The 20,225-nt window shown below is 40.3% G+C and overlaps 2 protein-coding genes across 3 annotated transcripts in view; one reads left to right on the top strand and one right to left on the bottom strand.

Annotated features, from left to right (window-relative positions):
* CNOT7 (CCR4-NOT transcription complex subunit 7) overlaps window positions 1-20,225 on the bottom strand; it is an 82,162-nt gene that overhangs the window by 6,274 nt on the left and 55,663 nt on the right. Inside the window, exon 7 of one of the 2 annotated variants that reach the window (XM_075930366.1) lies at window positions 5,854-6,741. The exons of the other annotated variant lie outside the window; for it this stretch is intronic. Within the exon in view, the coding sequence (XP_075786481.1) occupies window positions 6,694-6,741 (48 nt within the window). The 3' untranslated portion in view covers window positions 5,854-6,693. Of the gene's footprint in view, window positions 1-5,853; window positions 6,742-20,225 lie in introns of those variants that run through there. 2 annotated transcript variants of the gene reach the window in all.
* The window catches only part of ZDHHC2 (zDHHC palmitoyltransferase 2), a 49,831-nt gene that overhangs the window by 14,524 nt on the left and 15,082 nt on the right, over window positions 1-20,225 (top strand). Inside the window, exons 2-8 of the mRNA XM_075930364.1 lie at window positions 1,457-1,483; window positions 7,325-7,419; window positions 8,294-8,414; window positions 9,287-9,356; window positions 12,552-12,584; window positions 15,830-15,950; window positions 17,097-17,229. Coding sequence (XP_075786479.1) covers window positions 1,457-1,483; window positions 7,325-7,419; window positions 8,294-8,414; window positions 9,287-9,356; window positions 12,552-12,584; window positions 15,830-15,950; window positions 17,097-17,229 — 600 coding nt within the window. The remainder of the gene's footprint in view (window positions 1-1,456; window positions 1,484-7,324; window positions 7,420-8,293; window positions 8,415-9,286; window positions 9,357-12,551; window positions 12,585-15,829; window positions 15,951-17,096; window positions 17,230-20,225) is intronic.

Below are 20,225 nucleotides of genomic sequence, written 5' to 3'. Positions count from 1 at the left end.
ATTCACAAGGTTTCCAGCTCTTTCCAAACTGAAATTTTCTGGAAGTCCTTTCCTGTGAAAAATGTCAAGATTGACTTTTTGTCCTGTTATAGGATGAAACATTTTTTGGAAAACTGTTTTCCATTCAGCTGTACGACAGAATTGCGTAGCTATTATACTGTCAATCATGAAGTACTTACTACCTACTTCTGGGAAGTTTGTGGTAGCTGTGAACATTCCTGTGAGGAAGATCTAAGAGGTGATAGCAGTTGCTGCTCTTCACTAAGGATGCTTACCTTTTTGGAATCCTATGTAGTTCAGTCTAGTTCCTCTCAGTTAGCATGTAAAAGAGATTGAGAACCTATCAGGCTGAGCAGGACTCTGACTTACCAACTGAAAGGAAAAGGTATAACAATCTAGTACTACAGCGGGTGATTCCCTTAAAACAGACTGCCCTTAGAAAGGAGAGGAGTGCCATTGGTGGTAGCAACAATGGAGTGTAGAGTCAGGGTACCAATATCTTCATCACCTTAAGTAAACCTTCTCTGAACAGATCAGTACTATACTGTGATGAAAATGCTAGTGACCCTCTGTGCTGAGTTCACATTAGTGTTTCTAGTAGTGGGAGACAGGTTGGAATGGGGAGGAAGAAATTTAAAAAATGAATGAACAAACAGAGCCCGTTTAAGTATATCATAAGATAGCAGTAAATGGCATAAATGTGCTGTGCTTAACATTTCACTTTAGATGAATTGCTGGAATGGATTTCTTCTTCAGTGATACCTGCTCTGTGTTACACTCTGGCTGCACTTCAAGAATCTAGTGACTGTTTTAAAAGAACCATTCTTTTCAAGTTATAGTAGTGAATTTCTGTATTGTTTTATAATGCTCAGAGTATTCGAAGAAAAAAACTTTATTGTTAGGTCACTTGTTTATGCTCTCAAAAGGTTGTCGTCATAATGCTGTGGAGTACTGATTAAGGTCATGATGCTGGAATATTGGCAGTTTTATGTGAAATTATGCATAATGGGAGAGGAAGTGTGGTCTAGTAAAATGGAGTGTGAGCCAAAAATATCCAAGTTCTAAATTTAGCTCCTTAGGTGCTAGAAATAGGGATAATTGTGGGGCTGCTACAACTCCTGGCTTAAAGTGGTTTCCCTTATGCACAAGGTTTACAATTTGGTTCTATGGCTTTCAATGTCCCCACTATAAAATTGTCCTACCACCACTGCACAGGTCTAGCTTGACATTGATCATTTATTTAATCATCACAAAAATCAACAACATAAATGTATTTTAATAAAAGTAGGATTCAGTGTAAAAATACAGTATGTTCAAGCCTGAAGTTTTGATGTTCATTTACAATCAAAGGAATGTTGGGAAATTGATGTTTGGAATATTTGATTTAGGACTTTATCTGTTTCCAGATGATAGCAAATCGTGTTTTTATTTTATTTCTTTTTTTTTCTTTTTGCAGTATCCATGGCAAGTATTGGAGAAAAAGGTAAGATATATATGTTAAACAGTATTGCCATGTAATGAAGCTGAGCAACACAGAAGAAAAATAAGCAGGCCTTCTGATCAGATCTGTTTCTGATTTATTGCGTAATCACACATAAAACATTTAACTGGATCTATGATTCGGACTTACAAATGGCTAATCAGTTGTATTTAGGATCCCTCTTTTGTCTGTGATAAGCAAGGTTTTAAAAAATGAGATTTCTGTTTTTTGGAGGTTTTTTAGTTTCTCAAATGTGTAGTGTTTAAAAAGTTAATTTTAATTTTGCTTAGACTTTTTGTTGGTACTAGGTCTGCAGAATAGAAGAGCTCTGTCTTCCTTTCTTACATGTTCTGTTTCTTCTGAAATAAAATACTTTAAATATATAAATTTTAGCAGAAATAAAAATATTTCTGGATACAGGCGTCAGCAGTGAAAACTTTTACGTTACTCACTTGACTAGAAAAAATCTACTTCTTTGAAATGATGTTCGTTAATTCTTTACGCCTATTATATACAAATATATTAGAAGCAAGAGGAAGACCAAGGACAGGGTAGGCCCATTGCTCAATGAAGAGTGAGAAACAATAACAGGAAACTTGAAAATGTCAGAGGTGCTTAATGACTTCTTTGTTTTGGTTTTCACCAAGAAGTTTGATGGTGATGGGATGCTTAACATAGTGAATGCTAGTGGAAATGGGGTAGGTTTAGAAATTAAAAAAAAGAACAAGTTAAAAATTACTTAGAAAAGTTAGACGTCTGCAAGTCACCAGGGCCTGATGAAATGCATCCTAGAATACTCTAGGAGCTGATAGAGGTGGTGAGGTGTCTGAGCCATTAGCTATCTTCCATTCTGAATCAAAACAAATGCCCAGTAACAGCAATATTCACAAAATAAAACCATTTTAAAAAATGGATTGGAAAATAAATTATTTTTTTATCAAAAACTAGACAATTCAAATTGTCAAAAAAATTGTAATTTCAAATTAAAAATTGTTTTTAAATATCTACTCCAAACAGTTGTTTTAATTCTTCTTTAATTCTTTTATCCTGAAAAATTGTGTCAATCAGCATTTTCCTGCAAAAAATGTTGATTTCAATGAAACCATGTGTCTGGCAGGAAAACGCGTTGGTTGAACCTTTTCAATCAACTCTATTGTTAATGTTGTTTGCCTAGTACTACCTTAGTCTGGATTAGATCTAAATCTCTTCTCACATACACAGCAGTAGGACATACTTTCTTCAGAGTTTTCAGAAAAAGACTGAGAACACACACACATTTTAAATGTTGGCAAGAGAATTTATATGCTGTTTGTGTAGAGTGGTACCACACTTTTAAGAACTTTTTGTATGGAAACGCGTTAGCTTCTTCATATAGGATAAAAGTTGATTTATATTTTAAGTCCTATTTTAGCCTTATCCCCACTTGTAAAATCCTCAAAATGGTAAGTTTGTCTTCAAATTTAGCATCTATAGTGTATGGCTAGAGGAAGTAGATTTTTTTCTAGTTAAGTGAATAACGTAAAAGTTTTCACTGCTGATGCCTGTATCCAGAAATATTTTTTATTTCTGCTAAAATTTATATATTTAAAGTATTTTATTTCAAAAGAAACAGCACATGTAAGAAATTTTTGCTCAAATTTGAGGTAATTCAGACACTCTTTTCTAGGGGATATTAATCATATCTTTAAAATTTTTGTTAATGATGCTTTTAGCCATATCTGATGCTTTTATCTACTGAGAGAGACTGGCATCAATGGATTCTCCATCTCCCATTTTCTGCTCTTGGCTTCATTAGCAATAACTGTTCCATTCCAGGATAATCTGTTTTTACTTCTTGACCAACAGCTTTGTTCTCTCTCATTCCTATCTGGGGAAAGAAAGTTTATAGGGGAAGAGTGGGCTGATCTTCTGAAAGCTTCTGTAGATGTTGAAAACACTCCAAGAAATGAGCCTACATGTATCCCCATGCCACACAGGTGAGGGAAGAAAGTGTAGCTGCCCTGCACTTCCATGCCTCTGGACAGAAGACTTGCCTTCTCCCAGCAACAATGTACTCATTGGAATCTGCTCAGAGGCAGTTGGACATAAATATTTATGCAGTTCTCTGTGATAAACTCTTTAGCATCCTCATCTGAAGATTCATTGTGATAGTGTCTAAAGCAGCCTCATACTAGCAAACTTTCCAGTAGCCTTTATGGGGAAGGTTGGTGAAACAGAATCTTTATACTAGTGGTCCCCAGTGCGGTGCCTGCGGGCACCATGGCGCCCGCTGGGGCATTTATGTGCACCTGCCGAGTGACCAGGGCCGGCCCGAGCCATTCTTGTGCCCCGGGCGTGCGGTGCATGCATGGCCCCTTTCCTGGGCGCGTGGTGCGTGCACGGCTCCGGGCACACAGCGCCCAGCAGCCACAATAGGTTGGGGACCACTGCTTTATATAGTCTTACCCTATGGGTAAATTGCACTGCTCTTTCAGCCAGAGATGCAAGGAAACCGTGACACAACTCCCTCCTCAGTCAGTCAGGAAGGTATGTGGTAGAATCTTCCCTTGTGGTTCCAGAAAATGAAGGGAGAAGAAATTTGTGCAGCTAAAGGAAAAAAAATGTAATACCGTGGACTCTATGGCATCTGTCCATAAAGTGTCATTACCAAATTACTTTGTCACTCTTTACAGGATTAGAGAACTGTCAGCTATTGTGTCCATATCAGTCAGTAGTGGAAAGGTGGCAGTTGCCAGCACCACTTTATTGGAATTCAACACAGGAAGCTGAATTCCAACTCCAGTAACCCTCAGAGAACTCCTGGCCAGCCCACTTTACTTGCAGTTTAGTATGTCTGCACAATAGCTAAACTCTTCATTCCCTGGCAACCCCTAACTCCCAATCAGGCTTCAGAAATTTCCAGTGATGTTTTGATCCCAGCGGTAATTCCCACACTCCATACCTATAAGCATTGAATCTGGTATGTCAGTGGAATAAAACTTTCACTCTATACTGGTTTTTTCCTCCTACAACAAGATGAAACTGAGATCTTTCCCAGTATTGTATTAAAGGTAAAATGTCCAAAGAATAACATACATAAGTTAAGATATGGTATAGAGGAAGTTATATAATCAATATTTACTTTCTCTCACCCATGTTTTGTACCATCATCAAGCTGTTTATTTTCAAAACAGCAAATATTGATCTTGAGGCAGTGTATTGTAGAGTAAATACAAATTGTTCTGACATGATTAAATCTGCATTGGTCACTTTATTTGATAGATGTTGATGTAATAAGGTGATATTTGCCTGCTATTGACCTGTTGTATTCTGATTGATCTGAAGAATGGACTTATTGTTTGCCTAAGCAAACAGGGTACATCTAGACTGCACGGCTATTTTGGGATACTGGAGGTATCCCGAAATAGCTATTCTGCATCTCCACAAACCGCCTGTTATTTTGAAATATTTTTCGAAATAATGGCATGGTATTTCACCATCCCGGTAAACATTGCACGAGAGATAAGGGATGGCTTCAGTTAGCACATCATTTTAAAATCTGGTGCTGTATAGACGCGCTAAATTTCAAAATAGCCTATTTCAGAATAGATTCAAGGTAAGATGCATAATTCGAGATAAGATATGCAGTTTATGGTGCTGTGTAGACGCACCCTCAGAGACCAATTTGTCCTGTTTAGCAAAGTCCATGCAATATGGTTTGATTCATGTTTTTGTTTTTACAGAGAAGTTAATTTATAACTGGCATGTAAAGCGAGAATACATTTAAAAGCATTTCTTCTTGTCTTTACATTAAGAAAAATTCGGTGCCAGCTACATTACCTCAGTAGTGTTTTTGATATTTTAAACTCACAAAAGTGATGGCATTCAGATGGAGAGGAGATTCTGCTACAATTCCCCCTGCCGGGGGGAGGGAAGAAAAGTCCCCCAAAGGGAGCAGAAATTAGGCTTGAGGATGGGCAGAACTGATGATTAGGGCAGGAAAGAAATCTGTGTCCCCCTCATTGGCCAATTATGTGGGGTGAGAGATCCTTCAACAGGAGCCAAAATCACCTTATCCAGTAAATTTGGGAGTGGATACCAGTAATTGTCACTTAAATACACACGGGATGTAGGGGAGAGTTCAAAAAATAATTAGAAGCTGGACAAAAGGCCCAATATAGGTTTTTCTCTAAATGTCTTCCAGACTCCATGCTGTGCTGCCGCTTTGAAATGCCGCGTGGAGCCCGGGGTCAGCTAGGGACTCCCCACCTGACCCTGGGCTCCACGTTGAATTTCCCCAGAACCTGGGATCAGCTGGGGAGTCCCTAGCTAACCCTGGGCTGCACACAAATGCTGCTGCGGCGTTTCAAAGGTGCAGCACCACACAGCTGAGCCCTGGATCAGCTGTGTGGTGCTGCCACTTGAAGTTCTCCCTTGTTGCCCCCCCTTTGCTGTCTCTATGTGATAGAGGCAGCACGGGGGAGAGAAAATCGACTACTCCTTAACATCCCTAGACTGGATTGTCTAATCTGTAGCTGCAAAGAGTGCCATGCAGTGGAAATGATCCGCTTTCACTCTGTAAGGGTGGGGGAGATTCTGCGTAAGGGGTGTACACATACGTGCAGGCATTCCATGTGGTTTAGAGTGCATCTGCTACAGCCAGAGAAGAGTGTTCTGTGCAGATCCTCTCTTCAGTTCACCAAATAGGATGTGTCTAAGTGCCTCGTGTGGCATCTGTACAGAATGCTGTGGCCTGGAGGAATGAGATGGATTCTTTTTCCCTACACATCTTGGTATCTGGTTAAGGTGCTTGGGGTGGATGCTGGAGTTTGGCTTTGTCTTTGTTGTAGTGAATTATCCTATAAGTTAATATGAGAGAGATCAGGGACACTGAGTGATTACTGGACGTACAGTAAGTGGTGCTAATAAAATTTCATCATCCATTTAAGAGAGATTTGCTGGCATCATTCTCAATGTAAAAATGGAGAATGTGACAAAACACCACAACATAGAAAATCTTGATTGTACTGCTAAGTGTTACAAGAACACATCACAATGGATCCGAAGAATAAACATTTTGACAATTTAAAAATCTGCATTTGGACTGTGTAACAGCAAAATTACAATGAACAGACAAGTAGTACACATTAAGGCTAATGTTCAAATCCAGGTGTATCCATTATTCAGTATCTGAAAGATTCTCGGAGTGTCTGTTGCATGAAGTGTAGGTTGTTTCATTCCCTTTCTTGCACAGATAACCACGTCACACATAGCACATAATACTAAAAGGAAAGGAAGGGTCAGTTAAACTTAGCAAATGCATTTAAGAAAATACTGGAAATACTTTTTTCCCTTTTACTAATTAGGATTTTACCACCTTAATTCATTTTAATATTTATAATTAATATTTTTAGAACAGTAAATTTGTGTTTCATTTAAAGTTTCAGTGCCGCATCTTGTTTACCAATATAATTGCATTGTAATAAACGGATACATTAGCATTCTTTAAGGTACTTGTACACCTGGCAAGCATGGAGGGGTAGCAGGCCAAATCCAAATGATTGGCATTGCAGCCCTGTGTGCCAGGGCAGTGGCCATTGGGATTTGGCCTAGCTGCTAATAGGGGCAGCCTGGCCAAATCTGAGTAGCATTGCAGCATGGTACATCGGGTCATGATACCACTCCAGTTTGCATCAACTATATAAAGTTGTAGTGTGTCTTAAAGTGGCAATTTCTGCAACAAATCCATGGTATGTGATTTTCTTACAACCTTAGGGATACTGATAGTTTACATATATAATGTAATTAATATGCTGCTGTTCTCAGCCATATATACATGTTAATTACATCCCTCTTTAATTTTAGCTGTGTGCCTCATTGCCTATCACCTATTTTTCATGCTGTTTGTCTGGTCTTACTGGAAAACAATCTTTACATTACCAATGAATCCTTCAAAAGAAGTAAGTTGAAATTTGGAACAAATTATATTTATGTTCATTTCTGATGCATGCAGCATTTGTGTGATTTTAATTGGTCAAATGACATTTGCGGGGTGGGATAACTTACACTTTACACGTTTTTATATACCTGAAGGTCACCAGTAATGTGGCTCTGGTTGGTAGTGATAAATGATTGTTACCATCATATTGGTGATTTGATACATTTAATTTCTTTTACATAATATAACAAACACTTACGTGCTAACATAGGAAAATGAAATAAACATGGTTTAGTTAGGCACAGGTCCATTCTTTGGGAGCAGTGCACATATATTTGGAAAAATTATATATTTATTTGAGATGGAGTGTTTTCAGGTTTTCCCCGTGGTTCAGTTGTCCTCTTGTCAGTTATATTTTGAGAAACCACTTTTGTCTACCATTTAAAAAGTACTGTTTTCTGAGTATATGCAATCAAGTCCTCATGCTTTGATTACAAGTCACTCTTACCCCTTCGTGCAAAGTGGAAGAGCTCTTACTGGCTCAGCCAGAGAGAGGCTCGCTTGTGGGCACCTTGCAGAATAGCTGCTTATAGACTCTGAGGATCCCAATTAGTTTTTGTCTAGTTACAATGTTCATACTATAAATCCAGCTACATTTGACTTAGCTAATCAGTTACATCTAAATTCTAATGTTCGGTTATAATACTACAGTGGGATCGTATTAGAAGGATTCACTTGTCTGAATTCATCCTAATATAGTCCTGAGAAGAATAAATATTGCTTCTTAAATCAGGTTTACTCTTCAGGTATCTAGAGAGTAAATCTTTAGTTGGAATAAAAGTCCATAAACATGTATTATTCTGGGCATTGCTAATTAAAATTACATTATTTTCCAGTTCCATCTGTCATATGCAGACAAAGAACTGCTGGAAAGGGAGCCTAGAGGAGAAGCCCAGCAAGAAATTTTCAGGCGAGCAGCCAAAGACCTTCCTATCTATACGAGAACAATGTCTGGAGGTAAATGCTTTTTGTTTCAGTGGGCAACGAGACAAGCGTTTTGGTACATTTCACTTTCAGTAGAAACTGAGGGGTTTTTTTAGGCAGTGCTTTTAATTGTCTTTCAAAGCTTAAAAGAATAAACTGACCAAAAGAGTGATGTTCTATTTTTATTTAGTAGAAATGTAGTATGTTTACATACTGCAAATGCAGATGCTATGTAATAATGAGTATTTGTAGTAATAGAATTGACGAGACACTAAAAACACAAATATTTAAATATCAGCCAATGTTAATATGATTTTTCTATTTTGCTTTATCCACACCCAAAATTTGTAAATTAAGCTTGACTGAATATGACTCACTAACATATTACAATACTAATTAATATCAAGACTGGTTTCAAAAGTGACACTGGTTTACCTGTAGTTATGTGATAAATTGCAATATTAACAAACATTATAAGGTGAAATATATATATTTAATGTTCCATAATTTGACTTTTTAATTCCTGAAAAAGGTAACTTAATATCAGATTATGTCTATGGCCAGGGCTCTTCCGGGTTGCAATTTACTCGCCACGGGCGAGTAGATTGTATTATTTGTTGAGCCCTGTCTATGGCACCTATGCATGTCAGCTATAGTGATAATTTGTTGGGATATTTTTCATGTGTATTAAAAATTCAAAATTAACTTAATTAGTAGCTCTTAAACAGTCTTTATGAGGTGCTGACCACATGTAACTCCCACTAAATTCAAACTGAATCACTTTATTGAGCATTTCAGAGAATTCAGGTTCCAACAATAAATATATATTTTGAGTGGGTCTAGAGATGTTAAAATGTACATAAATTTATATTAGATCTAATGTTACATGGATTTTTTTTCCACAGCAATCAGATACTGTGACAGATGCCAACTTGTAAAACCAGACCGCTGCCATCACTGTTCTGTGTGTGACAAGTAAGAACAATTTTTAATGACACACGTGTTCAATCTTGTTAATGCAGAAGATATTAATTATAAAAATGCCCCTGCTGAATGGTAAAGAACCAAGCAATACATTTTTGCTACTTTCTTATTTATTACAAAAGAAATTATGTGGTGTTTTGTTACCAGATACTCTGATTGGTATTTCTAAAGGTTTGCTTCTGCTTTTAATTTTCCTTGGAAATATCAAGAATGTTTACTTTTCCTTTTTTAATTTTTATTGGACAGTTTCTTGGGTGAGTTCAAGGAGGTTTAATTTAAATCAGTAATTTTAAACTATCAATTTTAATCATGACCTAAATCAACAAGCAGGAAACTTTGATTTAACTAATTAATTTTACTCTTACCTTACATTTGTACTTTTTAGTAACTTTTCTAGAGAGAAGTGCTTTTCTCATTGGCAACCATTAAAACATGTTCATGTTTAATCTACATGTATTCAGAACTTTTATTTTTGATAGTCAGAAAATAGTGAATGAGCTATTTCTTGTTTGTTTGTTTGTTTAATAAATAAAAGTACCCTAAATGTGTTGGTTACATAAAAAAATCAGTTTTACCATACCATGTTTTGTATTTCAAAATGATTTATTAAAAGTAGTATTGTCTATAGTTAGTGGACAGAATTAATTTATTCAATTTACGATGCCCTTCAGGATTTTAGAACTAGATTTCATTCTCTCCGACCTTGTTTTTATTCATGTGTTGTAAGAGACATGCTTTCCTAGCTCGCAGTGGGTTGTTCAACATTAAACTAGTCATTGACTGAACTAGTTGAACAAACTGAACTTAAACATCAGAGGGGTAGCTGTTTTCGTCTAAACATGATGGACGCAAATCAGATATCCGAGATGGTAATCCACAAAAACCTATACGAGCACATTTTAATGTATTTGGGCACTCCTTAATGGATTTAAAAGTAGCCATTGTTCTACAAAGGAATTTCAAAAACCAACTACAGAGAGAAACTGTGGAACTGGCCTTCATATGTAGATTTGACAGTATCTCTCATGGCCTGAACAAAGACATGAACTGGATGGGCAATTATATTCAACACACAATTGACATCAAAAGCTGAGTATGGGACACTTCCAGCCTCATTAGCACCTGCCCTACAACTGACAGGTACTCTACCCACTCCCCTTCTTTTTTCTGTTTTATATTGTGAGGTTCTCCCTTTTTTCTCCATTCTGCTCATCTGAGGAAGTGGAATTTGTCCACAAAAGCTCATGGTGCTATATTATATTTTTGTCAGTTTCTGAGGTGCTATAGGACTACAGGCAGTCCCCAACTTACGTGGATCCGACTTATGTCGGATCCGCACTTACGAACGGGGCTTTTCTCGCCCCGGAGTTCACGGGCAGCGGGTCGCCACCCGTGTCCTCTGGGGCGAGAAAAGCTTCTCCCGGTCTCCCTGGTCTGTGGGGGGGGTCCAGCAAAGCCGCTGGACCCCCCCAGCAGACCAGGGACACCCGAGCAAAGCCGCCGCCTGGGCAGCTTTGCTCGTTTCCCCGGGAACAAAGCTGCCCAGCCAGCGGGACCTCCGCCGCCTGGGCGGCTTTGCTCCTGTCCCCCTGGTCTGCTGGGGGGGGTCCAGCGGCTTTGCTGGACCCCCCCCCCCAGCAGACCAGGGAGACAGGAGCAAAGCCGCACAGGTGGCATCCCGCCGCCTGTGCAGCTCTGCTCGGGGGCAAAGGAGCAAAGCCACACGGGCGGCGGGGTCCCTCCGCCTGTGCGGCTTTGCTCGGGTCTCCCTGGTCTGCTGGGGGGGGGAGGGGACGCAGCTAGTGCACCCCTTACCCGCCCCCCCCAGCAGACCAGGCTTTTGTTGCGGGACGCCTCGGGTAGAGCAGCTGGGGTGCTGCCGGGTTGGTCCTGTGGGAACCTACCGGGCAGCTCCCCAGCTGTTCTGTCCCAGGCTCCAGATTCAGCAGCTGTTGAAACTGATCAGGCTGATTCCAGGATGCTGGGGGCAGAGCAACTCTGCCTCCGGCTTCCTGTAATCAGCCCCTGGTCAGTTTCAGTGGCAGCAGCTGAATCTGGAGCCAGTTCCGACTTACATACAAATTCACCTTAAGAACAAACCTATAGTCCCTATCTTGTACGTAACCCGGGGACTGCCTGTACTCTATTTTTTAATCTTAAGCAATTCTTTCTGCACCCATGAAAAACCAGGTTTAGCACTTCAATAAATTCTGGTTCCAGGTGCTTTAGCCAGTGACTTCCAGTGAAGTGGTTTGAATTTCTTTAAACTTTGGCTGTAAACATCCGTGGGTTAAATATTCAATTTAATTTAGCTTAAATTATGTTAATAGATTATGGTAAATTTAGGTCATAAATGTAGGTTGTCAGTTTCAAATTTAATTTTAAAAAAGTATTGAACCTTAAAATATCATTCACTGATTTTATCCTTTCTCACTCAACTGCGGTTTAAGTGCTCTCATCTCTTAGTAAAAGGGTGAAGTTGTTGAATGGAAGAGCTTTTTTCTTGAGCATTTTAGCTCAATTGCTATAAACAAAATGTGGAGCTTTAAATAGTCCAGATGAAGACTGTTAGCCTTCTTAAATAATCATATATAATTTCCCTGGTATCTCTTAGTGGTGATGGAACTATTTTTAGGGTGTGGGTGCTGAGCTGCGCCCCTCCTACACCTGTTTGCACCTCTCACTGCCCCAGGCTGGGGTCACACTTAGGGTTTCCAGCTCTAGAGGACTGGATGCCATTGGTGCAGATGGCATCCGGTATGTCCAGTCCAGGAGAGTTGGCAACCTAGCCACAGCTGGAGGTGGCTGCAGAACCCCAGACCAGTGGCGGGACCCCAGCTGGCAGCAGAGTCTCTTGGGCTGGTGGCCTAGACCCCGGGAATGGTGGGCCGTAGAATCCCAGGCAGTGACAAAGCCCACTTGTTAAGTGATGTGACAAAATGACAACCATAATTTAAACTGCAAACTACACTTTTCAAAATGAAGGAAAAATGTTCTGTTGTAGGCAGATATATTATTGAATGTAACTGTGAATGAGATTTGTTCTGAAGAAGTCTGTGTAGCTTATTGTTAACCCATTCTCCTGGATATATAAAATTAGATATTTAGACAGCAATTGTGTTAAGTTTAAATTTTGAACCTCCCATTTCTTTTCCCATTATTTTAACACACATTTTTTTTCCCAAGATGTATTTTGAAAATGGACCATCATTGCCCTTGGTGAGTATAGTTCATACCTTTCATTTCCCAAATTACGTGAGATACAGTTTTGAGGGCTTTGATGTGAAAGACATGCTCCACTATTACAAGAGACTGGATTATATGGGCCGGAAGATTCTTTTCAGCCCAATGATGAGTCTGTTATACAGCCACTCCCCGACTTACGAACATACCGACTTATGACCATCGGTACTTACAACCAACCTCCCATTAACCCCATTATAATATTTTCGAGTTGAGAACCATGTACGTCAAGTTTTTCGAACAGCACTGGCAACGCATTTAAGGGTATTTCCAACTTACAACCAAATCGAGTTACGACCAGGTGTTCAGAACATAACCTGTTCATAATTCTGGGACTGCCTGTAGTTTGAAGTAGACAGATGAGGTTCCCATTTTACACAGTGCATATGCATTTTTTAAATGTGGGTAAATATCTTCATGGTACTTTAAAGGATTTTTTCACCCTATATGAATTGGGAAATAATTATTAAGGAATAAGTAGAGCCCTGTGAAGACACAGACAAAATATAAACATTAGCCATCCGTTCTGAATGTTAGCACAAGGATGGATAGGGGTCCAAACTCTTAGATTTCAAAGTTTCAGCTGCTCCAATTGTGCATGGTTTCCTGGAGCCATTTAGTCTAGGACAATGGTTCCTAACCACCAGTTCATGGTCTAGTGCCAAGCCACGAAGACTCTAGGGGCCAGAGCTGGGGCACCCCACTCAGTGCTTCCCCTGCTGCTGCAGCTGTTGGGAGAGACATACCCTGCCACGCTTCTCAGCCAACCAGTGCTGGGCAGAGTCCTCCCGGACGCAGAAAAGTGGTTCGCTACACAGCGGGAGAGCTGCATGGAGTCTAGGAGGCAGCCTTAGAGCAGCCATGACCTGGGCAGCAGTGCTGAGCTAGCAGCTGGGAGGAAGTGCAGGGCTAGGTGGGGGAGAAGGGGGCAGACACGGGAGGCTCCAGGGGCAGGGCAAGTGGTGAGGGACTTTGGGGGTGGGGACTCTAAGAGACAGGAGGGTGTCACTGGGGCATCCAGGTACCCTAGCCCCAACACCTAGAACCACCACAATCAGCTGGCTTCAGCTGCGGCAGCACCCGCCATGTGACGACTGCCGGATCTGATGCCGGCTATTTGCGGCTGCTCTGGGGACTGGGGCTTTTGGCGGACTGGTAACGTTTAATTTGAGTATTCATGATGTGTATAATGAATATGCAAATGTTAAAATGTTGCTGGTTCACCAAAAGTTTGTGAATAGGTTTGCCGGTTCATGGAATAAAAAAGGTTGGGAACCACTGGTCTAGGATATTTCACTGAAGATAGTCTAGGAGAGTCCCCCATTGTCCAGCTTAGCCATTGTCAGATCTGTAAAGGTTGTAAAACTCATGTCACTTGAGGAACCAGAGATATGTGTATGTTTTCTGTAAGACTTCAGTTAATTAACCGAGGAAGGGGTGCATGTTCTCCATTTAGGGGGCAGACAGACACACACATACAGACAAACTCTCTTAAATGTATAGTAGATAGCTGTTCCTTTTAGGGGTGTTAAATTATGATTAATCAGCTAATTGAGTAGTCAGTGGAATTTCAGACTAAACGCTCACATCAGAGAGCATAGTGTGTGCTAACATCATGCACATTGTTAATTAGTGTGCAAGAGGCTGGTGCATATCAGAATTTACATCCAAGCAGGCGTGTGCTAATAAAGTGTGTATTTTTAAACAATTTGTCTTGTTCAAAATATGCACAAGTGTAATTGAGATTGTAAATGCAGTCTTCCTTCAATTCAAATGGTAACGGTTTGATATTGTTTCCAATACACACATCTCAATAATTTGATTATCTTGTATTAGTTACTTTAAATGTTTAAGCAGTCATATATATATATAGTAGCCCAATGTCTGTGACTCTGTAACGCTGAAACCCTGGCTGTTCCCTCTGGGTGGCGCTGTTGCCTCCTGCCCTGGCGTTCGGCTGACTTCTGCACTGCTCAGCTGGGCCGCCGCACAGGAGCAAGCGGCACAAGCAGCCGTTTGGGCCTCATGCTGCATGGGGAGCACAGGGCCCAAACGGCTACCTGCACTGCTTGCGCCGCTTGCTCCCGTGCAGCGGCCCAGCTGAGTGGCGCAGAACTCAGCCGAGTTCCACACGGGAGGCAACAGCGCCGCCCAGAGGGAACAGCCAGGGGGCAGGGCCTGGACGAGCGTGCATCTCTAACATCAAGAAAGGGCGACGGATTCAAAAGGAGGAAAGCAGAGCAGACACAGAGGATGTGGAGGAGACAAAGAGGAGAACGGAGGAGGCGGAGGACAGTGAGAGAGAGAGAGCGAGACACAGCAGGGGGAGGAGAAGAGAAACAGAGCGAGAGGCGGGAGGGGGAGAAGAGAGAGAGACGGAGAGAGAGCTGAGAGAGGGCGAGGCAGTAGAAGAAGAAGAGAGAGAGAGGCCAATTGCAACGCTTGCTCCCGTGCGGCGGCCCGGCTGAGCGGCGCAGAAGTCAGCCAAGTGCCACTGCGGGAGGTGAAGGGGCGGGGCCTGGACGAGCATGCATCCGTGACAGAGACAGAGGAGAGCGGAGAGATAGTGAGAGGCAGGAGGGGGAAAAGAAAGAGAGACAGAGAGAGAGGCAGAAGGTGGAGGAGAGCAGAGAGACAGAGGGGGAGGCACTAGAAGGAGGAGGAGAGAGAGAGAGAAAGAGACATGGAGCGAGAGACCGGAGGCTCAGGAGAGAAGACCAACGTGGAGGAGAGACCTGAAAATCCCATCTTATGATGGGCTAATTGGCTATTGTTATAATAGTAAAACATATTAGAAGTTGCCATAGTTGAGGCTGGGATGTTTCTGTATAAAATTCTGATATTTATTCATTCGTTTATTTGTCTCAAATATTCCTTTCAAATTAGGCTCTTTCTATGCCTGATTTCAGATTGATGATTTTTGTTGAAATTGAAAGAGCATGGGGAGGAATTGTGGAAGTTCTTTGAAATACTACTTTGGAGTCCAAAAGCAAACATCAATCTGTATTGAATACTTTTAAAAAAAAAAAAGTAATGTCATAATGAAGAATTTCATAGACAGTTTATGGCATCATAGAGACATACAGGCAGATACTGTTCAGATTTATTCTCAAATTAATTCACAGAAAATGAGCACACTAAACATTAAACTAAATTAAAGATTATTAAAATGTATTTGTTTACATTCATTTTTTTTACGTATTTGTTGTTGTTGTTTCCAGGGTGAACAATTGTGTTGGATTCTCCAATTACAAATTTTTCCTTCTTTTCTTGGCTTATTCTCTACTGTACTGCCTTTTCATTGCTGCAACAGATTTACAGTATTTTATCAAATTCTGGACAGTAAGTACTTCTCTTCAGCCCAAATCCTTAATTGTAAACTGTGGTTCTACAAATGTACAAACTTTCTGTGTGTTCAGAGCTATGTATTTGGCACATGTATACATCACCCCTTTTGAACTGTAAAATATCAATATTCATAGTCCCCTTTAATAAACATCTGGCCTATGGCTCAAATAGAACGGGCTCTGGAATGGTCCCACCTCTCAGGGTCTAGAGCGTGGGCTCCAGCCCAAGCCCATGTCTGCATGGCAGTGAAACAGCCCTGAAACCTGAGCATTGGGAGCACAAATAGACTGGCATGGGCCAGCTCTAGTTGCTTAGCTCCTGCATGGATGTATCCTAAGAATCCTCAGCTGCAAAACTGAATATGCTATTGGATGGGAGGTAGTTTTGACTTGCTTCCGAACAGTTTGGTGGGTATATGTTGTTCAGAGGGAACAGAACACCCCTAGTATGTTTCAGATACAAAACAGTCATCCCATCAGTTGTGTACATAACTTTAATTTAAGTCCATGGAACGTGCAAATCAACATGTGCTAATGATTACCAACCAATGAAAATCAATTCCCCATTGGGAAGTTAAATGACATAATGCAAAACAACTGAGGGTTTCTGATTCATTTATTTCATCCATTTTAATTATGATTAAAATCAATCATTTTGATTTAAATCAATCTACTAGGCCTGTATATGAAAATTCTCTACTTACTGTCATCTGAACGCACAGTATAGACTTAGAGGAGTTGTAATGCTGTTTTCTTTGTGAACTATAGATTTGTCATTCTGACAGGGTTAGTTTAAAAGTTGATTTGTTTAAATATAAAAGGCTCTGTTCTGAAAACCACTTCACTGTGTGTAACTGAGATTCAGATGAGTTAAAAGAGCTTCTGTTGTTGCCAGTATTTATATTCTCTCTTGAAAAGTCCAAATTTTGCCCTAATTCATGTCCCTTGAGACAATGTGGGGAGTAGAATGTGGCCCTTTCTCTCTAAAGGGACTCGCCTATTTTTCTGAGAGACTGCTTGCAGAGGGGTATGTGAGTCAGTGCAGAATGTGATCCAGAATCTTCATTACATGGATATTATTAGTATGGCTAATTAATGTTTTCCTACCCTAACCTTTTGGGTTTTCTTTCTTCCTTTGTAGAATGGCCTTCCTGATACTCAAGCCAAGTTCCATATCATGTTTTTATTTTTTGCCGCAGCTATGTTTTCAGTCAGTTTATCTTCTCTTTTTGGTTATCATTGTTGGTTAGTCAGCAAGAATAAATCTACATTAGGTAAGTAACGTCGCAGTGTACATTGCCATCAATCAGTATTACCATTTTTGTGCTTATTACAATCATATCAAGCTATTGATATTGTATAATGAGTCACACAAAAATGGTGGATTTTAAAAGTCACTGTGCAGAGTCTCAGGATGGTGGTACCAGTCTAAAGCCCTAACTATATTAAAAGTATAACTAGTTCCGACATGGTTAAAACTGGTAGCCTAGATGAGGCCTGTGTTTCCATTACCTGGTAACAGATTTAACCATGTCTATGATATAAATTCATGAGGGTTCCTAACTCCATAATAGTTGTAGCATAGATGGGTCCTAAAAGATGTCTTTGTTACATATACAGTATGAGCTAAGAATGTAGGTTCCTCTGTTTGTGTACGCATATTTGTACAATGAATTTGAGGCAGGTGAGTAGAAGGATTAGATTTGGGGCTTTTGCCCCCTTCTAATGCAAATATCAGTAGGACACTTTGACTAACTATCACTTACAAGAGAATCTGAGTATGCTTCAAGCCCATTCTTTCTTGTGTTTCTCTTTCATAGTGTTCCAGGAAATGTAATGTCAGTTTAGACATTAATAACAAGTGCGGAAAGTTATTCAAATTGGTCATAATGAGACAAGAAATAAGGGTCAGATTATTTAAAACCATTTATTAAAATAAGTAGAGTACCTTATTTTTTATATAATAAACTGCACCCCTCGAGATTTGAGAGTTCATATCCAAGCACAGAATATTAATTCAGAGAGTAACTACAGTGTACAGTGAATGTCATTTTTGTATTTTAGCATTCTGTGCTGGGAAATGAGTTGGATTCCATATGTTAGTTTAATATGAGGACTGGCATAAATAGCTACAAAATTAGATAGTTAATCACACATAAATATATATTGACATTTCTTCTTCCCTACTTTACTTTGAAGTATATTCTTAATACATCAGGCCCTATCTGTATTATTCTTAGAATTATGCTAGCCACTAGTGTTCCCTCTAACACTTTCTATGTGTGGGCAGGTTGAATTTTCTTTTGGGTGGGCTGAAATTTCTTACATGCACCACCAGTATTGTGTGTGTGTGTGTGTGTGTGTGTGTGTGTGTGTGTGTGTGTGTGTGTGTGTGTGTGTGTGTGCGCGCGCGCGCATGCGCGCACCACCACCAATACAAACAAAACCACACATTCACATTCTATATATATATTTTAAGCGGTCCATATGTGTGGAAGAAAATATATTAAAAGAACGTATATTTAACAAGGAGCAATGCTTACAATATTTAATGTGAAATCAAATAAAAAAGAAAATTAACACTACCCTTGGAGTACAGGAAACCCCTGCATTACGACAGTCCGAGTTGCGATCCCCCGCACTTACGACCATTTTTGCACGGCGCCTATCATAAATGCAGGTTCGAGTTACGATGCCCCTGACTTGCAACGCTTCCCTAGGAACCAATTGCATCGCAAGTCGGGGGCCGCCTATACATGTTTTATTAACCTTTCTAATAGCTCAAGCTAGTACTTGCTACTTCTGACTCATAAGAGCCAGAACTCTGCCACATAGCAAAGATCTGGCCTTAATACAATACAATTTGCCATGCATTAATTAGTAACACAGAATTTTAAAAAAATCATTAAGATTAGAGTTATAGATATCTGCAACACTAAAAAAACTGTTAAAAGAATCTTTTTTTTCCTTACCATACGCCATTATGTAAACTTACTGTACACCATTATGTAAACTATGTAAATTTTGTTTGAAACTTAATTATGGCAAATGTCCACACACACACACACACACTCTCTCTCTCTCTCTCTCTCTCTCTCTCCCTCTCTCCCTTCCCCCCCCCCCCCCCCCACAAAGCCTGCTTTCCCTTCCTACTCCTCCAACCCAACCAGAAAGGACTGCAGTGAGTCAGACATCCCAAACAAATTGCCTTCTGCCTCTGCCCCACAGCAGAGATGCCAGCACTCACCTACCACTTTTTTCCCCCACCTATCCCATGCAGTCAGCCCCTTAGCTCCGCTCAGAGCTGCTTCCCATTTTGGTACTCAAAGCGTAGAAGATGAGGGCCTACAAAGGAGCTTCAAAACCTTCCCTCTACAGGCACTGATTATAAAAACTTCCCCCCCAGAATCATAATCCACAGATTTTGGGGAAATTGCTGGCACCATCAAGTGCTTTTTATCCCTAAAAACCAGGGGTGAACACTTTAAATTATCCCTAAGGGTATCCCAAGCTCTTTTGTTCCAAAAGAGCTAAGAGCTTGAAAAAAGAAAAACAAGCTGTAGTCTCTGGTAGTTCACCCCTCAGTCAGAGGCATGCAGATACACACAGACAGACCTTCCAGGACACAAGAATGAAATCATCACCTTAAAAAAAGTGATTTTTATTACAAACAATAGATAAACTTGATAAAGCGTACTTGGTTTCTAGATGTTACAGAGCACTAAGGAAAACAAATTAAAAAAACAGAAAATTCTCTTGGCACGATGCAAGGTAGTAAATGAGGAGGGGAGGCATAGATTCACACACAGCAGTTCAAACCAAACCACAAAATAAAGAAAATTACCCTGTATGCAACTGCATTTACTTTTCTCTTTTACTTATTTCTAGTTTTCTCTTTATTCAGTCCTCTCCCATGCCCTGAATACCTTGGAGACAGGGCAGTCCTGCCTGGGTTTAAATCTTTCTGCCTCTCTCAACTCCTGGTTTCTCTCTCCCCCACAAAAAGAAAGCAGGCAATGAATCTATATCCAGTTCAAATTTCAACCCTCTATCTCCATTGTTTTGTTTCTCCCGGCCCTCTGGCCAACACCTTTGCTAGCTACCTGGGCTTAACTCCTTAGTCACCAAGGCTGGTCTTCACTCCTCCTGTCCATGATACCTCCCTTTTCCCAGGAGGCTTGAGTGTGCTGAGTTTCTGCTTCTCTCTCTCCTTAGGCAGACAGGACTCTCCAAACTCCACTTCCCCCTCAGCCAATTATTAACTTACTTA

This window comes from Pelodiscus sinensis, chromosome 5 (genome assembly GCF_049634645.1).
Source record: "Pelodiscus sinensis isolate JC-2024 chromosome 5, ASM4963464v1, whole genome shotgun sequence".
Lineage (NCBI taxonomy): Eukaryota > Metazoa > Chordata > Testudines > Trionychidae > Pelodiscus > Pelodiscus sinensis.
The sequence above is the reverse complement of the archived record's forward strand: the minus strand, read 5'-3'. Positions and strand labels throughout refer to the sequence as shown.